The 8,760-nt window shown below is 35.1% G+C and overlaps 1 protein-coding gene across 1 annotated transcript; it reads right to left on the bottom strand.

Moving 5' to 3' along the window:
* Positions 1-3,877: 3,877 nt before the first annotated feature.
* On the bottom strand, positions 3,878-4,825 carry LOC123936530 (olfactory receptor 2T4-like). Its single transcript, XM_045997005.1, has one exon. The coding sequence runs from the start codon at positions 4,823-4,825 to the stop codon at positions 3,878-3,880; it is 948 nt and encodes a 315-aa protein (XP_045852961.1).
* Between the last annotated feature and the right edge of the window lie 3,935 nt (positions 4,826-8,760).

Below are 8,760 nucleotides of genomic sequence, written 5' to 3'. Positions count from 1 at the left end.
TAATGGAAGATTTTATATCCAATGAACAATAATATTAATTCTGAATTTGAATGAAGATTTCCAATAATGGTCTTTAATGTGTGCCAAAGGATGTAGAAACCTGAAACCTTGTTACCATGGCATAGAATTGATTCCTCTGGCTCAAGGTATCACTATCAAAAACACTTGAATAAATTAAAAAATTGAAAATGTTAAAGTATTTTATAGCTGCTAATTATATGATACTTGTAAGCAAGTGCATTTGAGTGCTTGTAGCTCTTCCATTTCAGTTTTTAACTCTAGATGCAAGAAATTTGAAACACAAATTCCAAGTATTAGGTGTTGTATATATTTGAGAAATAACTTTACCAACTACATAAAACTTGTAAACTATTATTAGTAAAGACTATGGAAATTATATTTTAGGCACATTACCTAAAAAGAAAACTAATTGTTCTAAAAAGTTTTAAAGTGATTTTTGTTGTTGTTGTTGATGTTGTTGAAGATAGAGTTTTTTTTGTTGTTGTTGTTGTTGGAAAAATTGGACAGCCACATGCAGAAGAATGAAACTGGACAATTTCTTTGCACTACACACAAAAATAGGGTCAAACTGGATGACAGACCTAAATGTGAGACAGGAATCCATCAAAATCCTTGAGGAGAACATAGGCAGCAACCTCTTCGACTTTAGCCACAGCCACTTCTCACCAGACATGTCTCCAAATGCAAGGGAAACAAAGGCAAAAATGAACTACTGAGACTTCATCAAGATGAAAAAAAAAAAAAAAAACTTTTGCACAGCAAAGGAAACAGTCAACAAAACCAAAAGACAACTGACAGAATGGGAGAAGATATTCACAAATTAAGGGTTAGTATCTCAAATATATAAAGAATTTATGAAACTCAGTGAGTTTCATGGAACAAATAATCTAATCAAGAAATGAGCAGAAGACATAAACAGACATTTCTGCAAAGAAGACATCCAAAAAGCAACAGACAAATGAAAAACTGCTCAATATCACTTGGCATCAAGGAAACACAAATCAAGACAATGGGATATGACCTCATCTCAGTCAGAATGGTAAAATTAAGTCAGAAAATGACAAATGTTGTCCAGGATGTGGAGAAAGGGGAATCCGCCTACACTGTTGGTGGGAATGCAAGATGGTGCAGCCTCTTTGGGACAGAACATGGAGGTTCCTCAAAAAGTTGAAAATAGAGATACCCTATCACCCAGCAATTGCCCTACTGAGTATTTACCCCACATATGTAGTGATCCAAAGGGACATCTTCTTCCCAATATTTATAACAGCAATGTCCACAATAGCCAAACAGTGGAAAGAGCTCAGATGTCCATCACCAGATAAATGGATAAAGAAGATGTGATTACACACACACACACACACACACACACACACACACACACCACAATGGAATGTTACACAGCCATAAAAAATGAAATCTTTCCATTTACAATAATATGGATGGAACTAGAAGATATTATGCTAGGTGAAATAAATTAATCAGAGAAAGATAATTATCATACGATCTCAATGATACGTGGAATTTAAGAAACAAGGCAGAGGTTCATAGACGAAGAGAGGAAATAAATGGATCAAGACAAAATCAGAGAGGGAGACAAAGTATAAGAGAGTCTTAACCTCAGGTAACAAACTGAGGGTTGTTAGATGGGAGGGCAGTGGTCGAATGAGGAGACTGAATGACGGACATTGGGAAGGATATGTGTTATGGTAAGTGCTGTGTGTTGTGTAAGACTGATGAATCACAGACTTGTACCCCTGAAACAAATAATACATTATATGTTAACAATACAAATAAAAAATAAAAATTTTTGAAATAAAAAAATCTTTGTAATAATATAGCTCAATACCACATTTTGTTTTATTTTGTCTCATTTTGTTTTACATGCCTGGGTGTTGTAAATGGAACCATGAAACGTATTATTATAGTCATAAAATTGAGGGGTGATACATACGTTTCTTAATTACTTTAGAGTGTCCATATTCTATTCAGTTTTATTGCAATAAAAAATATTGAGAATTGGTTTTCTGACATTGTTTTCCAAAACGCTGCATGATCTTTGTTTTACAATAATGAACTAATCAAGTGTGTTAAGAGGAAAATTAATCCGTACTTTCAAAACTGTCTGATTTTTCACAAGTTGGACACAGCCCCATTATAAAATATAGCTATGTAACCATGTCCGTGGGTTCGAAAGGCCCCACATATTCCAAATATACCTTTCCTCCGTCCAGTCCATCCTGGTGTCAAGGCATGGTCCATTCAATTTAGATCAACACCATCTACTTCACCATCTTCGCTCACTTCGTCTCTCTACTTGCAGTGCTGTACTTTCCCAAATGACCACTAATTTAACATTTCTAAAGAGCAGATCTAATCATTTTGCTTCTGTTTGTAGAACTCTGGGTCACAGAAGGGCAAGAAAGAAGTCTATAAAATAAAGTAAGAAGGAATGAACGATTGGAACATTTATCCCTTATACTTTGCCAACATTCAGACCTTTGCACATGTTGTGCCTTTTCTGTGGTATATTGTCCCTGAGAAAGTCCCCTCTGCCACAGTCTCCTGTACTCATCTGAGGGAACATCTAGTCAACATTTGCACTGAGTTCCAGAGGCTGATCTCAGTCCCCTTTTTTGACCAAATTCTTGTACCGCAGATAAAAGGGATGTGTCCTTATGAGCCATACACTTTCCGCATTAGCATCATATATAAGATATTAGGTTTATCATACATTGTATAGTACCTCTTTCCATATAAAACTATACAGATTCAAATTCCTTGAAAACAACAACCATATAGTGCTCAGATTTTAAACTCATTTAGCTGTTATTTTGGATTATAAGAGTTTAAATGTTTATTGAATAAATGACTAAATTTGAATATTTGATATCATGCTTCTCTTATTTTGTCTAATAAATTACATACTTCAAAACTCTGTTCAGACATCACCTCAAGCAGGGTACCTCCCCTAAATCTTCCTTCCATTCTGAGTTCACATTTGTCCCACAGTTTCTTATGCAAGCATAGATACTAAACCTAAAGTTTAACCACTAGGTGCTTTCAGTTTTGGACCAGGTCCACATAGTGCATATCATTGTGGTCTATCATATTAAGGGATGATAGAAGGTAGGAAGATGACAGGATTGTCACAGTAATAATTAGTCACATTGAAATGAGCACATTTTATAAGATTGTCACTTACACTGTCAACAAACAGAATACAAAGCTTATAAATGTAGGACAAGTGATATTTTAACTGTTTGTGTGGAAAAATTTTACACTTACATAAAAGTAGTATGAATAAGAATGGTGTAAACCACAGCCACATACCTTTTACCCAGACTCAACAGTTAGCTTTTTTTTTAACCTCTTTCTTTACATCACCCTTCTCTCACTCCCTCATTTCAATCAATTACATAGAATCACATGATTTTCTTTCTCTAAATATTTTAATTATGTATTTCCTAAGAATATGGGTGTTCTACAGTGTCAGAGTGTATTTATCAACTTCAATAAATATAACATCACTATAATATAATTGTATATATGTTTTGAAAGAATAAGAATTAGAAAATTAAAGATATTTTTTAAAAAATTAAAAAGAGGTTTCTTTTTTTTAATACAGAGAGGCAATATTTAAAAGTTTCCTACTCCATGGTTTCTTTTAAAAAAATATTTTACTTATTTGAGAGAGAGAGAATGAGTGGGTGGAAGGGGCAGAAGGAGAAGCAGACTCCTCACTGAGCAAGAAGCCCAGTGTATGGTTTGATCCCAGAACTCTGGGATCATGACCTGAGCCAAAGGCAGATGCTTAACCTACTGAACCATCCAGGTGCCCCTACTTTGTAGTTTCTTAAAAGACAGGTCCCACATTCAACATTTTCTTCAGAGCTCCCATAACATTCTTATTTCTTAGACTATAGATCAAAGGGTTGAGCACAGGAGTGAGTATGGTGTAAAAGACAGATACCATGATGTCCTTCTCTGGTGTATGGTAGGATTTGGGGAGCATGTAAGTATAAATGGCAGCCCCATAGAAGAGGATGACCACAGTCATGTGGGAAGAACAAGTGACAAAGGCCTTCTTCTGTCCTTCTGCTGAGTTCATCCTATGGATGGTGATGAGGATAAAGTAGTAAGAGCCTGAAATGACTATCACAGGAATGAGAAGCATAAGGACACAGCACAGGTACATGAAAATCTCATAGATGGAAGTGTCCGAACAAGAGAGTTTCAATACAGCAGGGACTTCACAGAAAAAATGATGTATCTCCCGAGATCTGCAGAAGGGGAAGGTCATGGTGATGGGAGTAAACAAGAAGCCATCCACTGAGCCCAGGAACCAGCAGCCAGATGATAGAAGGTGTAACACGCGATGGTTCATGAGGACAGGGTAATGAAGAGGATGGCAGATGGCCACATAGCGGTCATAGGCCATAGAGGCTAGAAGAAAAAATTCTGAACCTGCTAGTGTCAGATAGAGAAACATTTGTATCCCACATTCTATGTCTGAGATCTTGTTCATACCCATGACTTGGTCCATGAGCATCTTGGGCACAGTAACAGAAATATACATCATGTCCATGAGAGATAGCTGGCTAATGAAAAAATACATGGGGGTGTGGAGGTGGGCATCGGAATGTATCAATAGTATCAAGATGGTGTTTCCAGACACGGCCATTAGGAAAAGCACGAAAATGACCAAACAAAGGAGAGCTGGGTGTTTGGATTCACTGAAGATTCCCACCAGGATGAAATCTGATCTCCCAGTATGGTTAGCTAGCCAGTTGGCGTTCTCCATGTGATTTCACCTGGGCAACCTAGGGAAGTTTTGGGATTAATGAATCAATCACGAACCACCACCCACTGAAATGAATGTGTTGAGAGAGAAAGAGAGAATGAGAACCCAATTATGTTATTAGAAAAAAATTCCATGGTTTTATGGATTTAGAGAATACAAATTATCTGTAATTATATAAATTTACCATTTGGGAGGTTGCATTGTTCATTGTATCGTGAGTTTTCCTTTTTCTATAGTATCCTTTACCAATAAGCATGTACAATTTTTTAGGTTAGCTGTTGCCCTAACCAAACACAAAAAATGAATCAAAATGTAAAATTTATATATATATATATTTATATATATATATTTATATATATATACACATATATGTATATTTATATATATACATATATGTGTGTGTATGTATATATGTATACAAATATATGTATACATATGTATATATGTATTTAAATGTGTGTGTGCATATATATACGTATGTATATATATGTGTGCATATATATATGCATACACACACACACACACACACACACACACACACACACACAAATCTCCCCTTCTAGAATTTTTATTGTAGATAATCAAAATATCATTAATCTCTCTGGTCTAAGAATCCAACTGAGATTTTTTTTTTTTTTAAATTTCATTTATTTGACAGAGGGAGAGCACAGCAGGGAGAGCGGCAGGCAGAGGGAGAGGGAGAAGCAGACTCCCTGCTGAGCAGGGAGCCCAATACAGAACTCAATCCCAGGACCCCAGATCATGACCCAAGACAAAAGTAGATGCCCAGCTGACTGAGTCACCCAGATGTCCCTTCAACTGAGATCTTAAAAACTCTTTAAGGTGCATTCTATATAAGAAAAAAAATCATTAAAAATTTTATATAAGAAAAAATAATTTCACATTGCACAGAATTATCAAATCATTACTTTGTACAATGGAAACTAGTATAATTATATGTCAGTAATACCCCAAAAAGAACAATCTAATGAACCATTGAACATTATATCAAAAGCCAAGGATTCACTAATTGAATTTAAATTTAAAAAGAGAAAAAGAAAAAAATAATAAAGAAAAATGAAAAGTAACCTCAACAAAATTTGGGGGAAAATCTATATGAAATTCTTGAACCCCACAGTGAGGCACTGTGATTGTATGGAGTAACCCACAAATCCCCCTCAAACAGATCATGATCCTAACCAATGACCAAACTCTTAGATAGCCGAGGGGCACCATTTTGGAGTTCCAACTCTGAAGCCAGACTGGCTGTGGGTCCAGCTTATCCTCTCCACACTCTTCCTCCATTCATTCTACATACATAAAAAAGAGGAAAAGAATAATGTTAAATCTTGCATATGCTTAGGATTAAATGAGGAAAGTGTTTGGACCATTACTGGTTACAGATGACTAATGATTAAATAGCTAATAGGTACAGTAATAATTATGCAGAATCTATGTAAGAGATGGCTGTTATATATATATGTATATATATATACACACACATATACGTATATACATATGTGTATGTGCATGTACATATGTATATGCATATACATGTATGTATATATATGTATATATATATATATATATATAATCTTATTTTAACCCTGATTAAGCATAACTTTATGAGAAATCTATCTAATTTGTATCCAGTACATGTTTTTCCAAGTTGAAATTCATCTTAAAATTTTTACTATCTACTCTATATTTCAGAGGACAAGGAAGTAGTATTTAGACAGTCATTGCTATTTATCAGAGAAGGCTTTAGTTGTTTCCCCAAATGTTATCTGCTTTAATGCACATAGCAATTAATTGCTCATGGAACTGAGATTCAGAAAGGAAAGTTGAAACAACACTACGATATTTCTGACTCCAATTTACTGTTTACTACTTTATCTTGCTGTTCACAGCCAGCCTCTCTATCAGATGCTAAAGATGAATCAAAAACAAATTAAATCTAATTACAGTTAATGAGGTCACAGTCAGTCTATTCAGAGACAAAAGTAGAAATGCAATTTAAAGCAGAATTCTGAAATAACTACAAAATAAATAAAACAATTAACACAGAATACATCTGACCTTTCTTCAGAGAATAATACCTCCTTTGACATTTTCTGTTCTGAAGTTTAAACTTTTGCAACCTTTTAATTTCTGACATGTCAAATCTCAAAATTCAGAAGTCCTTACTAAGAGAAAGCAAATAATGACTCCTCTTTCTGGGAAGAGCTTAGTGGCAGTTATCATGTCTAGATATTTCAGAAGAATTTACTAGTTTCAAATATGTCTTATACTTTTAAAAATATTTTTATACTTTTTTCATAGTTCTAAGACTAATTAAAACATCAAATTATTAATATTCTCAGTTGATAAGGCAGTTGAGAACACTGCAAATGATTTTTGAATTCTTAATGTAGATATTTAACAAATTTTGTCAAATTACATCAACAACAATAGCCTTTCTATCACATCCCACCCTCACTGAAAGATGAAATTTGAGACCTGTGAAAAATAAAAATGTAGCCTGATAAATTGCAAAACACATCTGCTGACAAAGTCTGGATTTGTGGTCAAAATAAATTAAGGATCAGCACAGTGAGCAATAAATGTGAAGGCCTTGAAACCGCTTGCTGAGTGAATGAAAGGAGACCACAAAGTTACTTGGTGGGTACTGGGAAATCTTTGCTGTGCTTTTGTAAATGTGGGTCCTGCCATTAAGATACGCTGAACAGTCCACCTGGGATACCAGACACAAAAGGGAACACTGTCTGTTGTATGCATGGCGACTGGCCCTTCTGTTCATAGTGACTCTTTTCTAATATAATTCCTTGAGCTTCATATAAACAACTTAATGCGTATTTAACATGTAAATTCATTGACCGTGGTGGTGGATTAATGTTAAACTTTATTTGAAGCTGACAGCATCCTAGGAATTGTTCTAATGCTTTATCCTATTTTATCTTTCCCAAGACTCTACAAGGTACATATTCATCTTATTTTCTCATTTTACACATTAAGGAATTCAGATTCTTATGGTCTGCTTAAGAGAACACAACTGCATTGAGTTGAGCCCACAGGCTGTAACTATGCCTCAGAATTTTGGGGGACCTGGTCTTTGCTACATAGTAGATAATTTGGGTATTAAGTCACCCACTGTCAGTTTCATATAAATCATATAAATCTGATTGAGATATTTATTTCTAACCCTCAAAAATTATCAATAGCTCATCTGCCAAATTTCAATTTCAGGAAAACAAATACATTATCCAATTATATAGGAAATGTGCATATTCTTCTGCATGCACATAATTAGAAAGCAAAAATACAATTTTTAATGTGCTATACAAAAAGATTCAAGAGAAAAGTAAATTTGTTTTTTTTTTTTTCACTTACAAATAGGTAAAAAGAAAATTAAGGGCATATTTTCAACAACTATAATGGAGAATATCAGAAGCAGAAGTCAAGACAGTTAGAAAATAATCATCCTTTTTTTTCTTGCAGTTCTGTCTGCTTCTCTGGTTGAATCCAGTCTCGTTCAGATGGGCTAATGGAGTGTGACCAGGTTCAGTGTACAGAGAGAAGTAGGAGGGCTTTACTATGCCCATTAAGGGAGTGGATGAATGTTTTCTGTCAATAAATCCCCTCTGAGACTATAAAGAAGAATGCGATTATAAGAGCTGAAGAAGCTAATAGCTATCCTTATTGCACTGTCCTGCTTTTTGCTGATGTCTTATTTTTTTTTAAGATTTTATTTATTTATTTGACAGACAGATATCACAAGTAGGCAGAGAGAGAGAGGGGAGGAAGCAGGCTCCCCGCCGAGCAGAGAGCCCGATGCAGGGCTCGATCCCAGTACCCTGGGATCATGACCCGAGCTGAAAGCAGAGGCTTTAACCCACTGAGCCACCCAGGCGCCCCTTTGCTGATGTCTTTTAAAA

This window comes from Meles meles, unplaced genomic scaffold (assembly GCF_922984935.1).
Source record: "Meles meles unplaced genomic scaffold, mMelMel3.1 paternal haplotype, whole genome shotgun sequence".
Classification (NCBI taxonomy): Eukaryota; Metazoa; Chordata; class Mammalia; order Carnivora; family Mustelidae; genus Meles; species Meles meles.
This window is presented reverse-complemented; position numbering and strand designations above follow the sequence as displayed.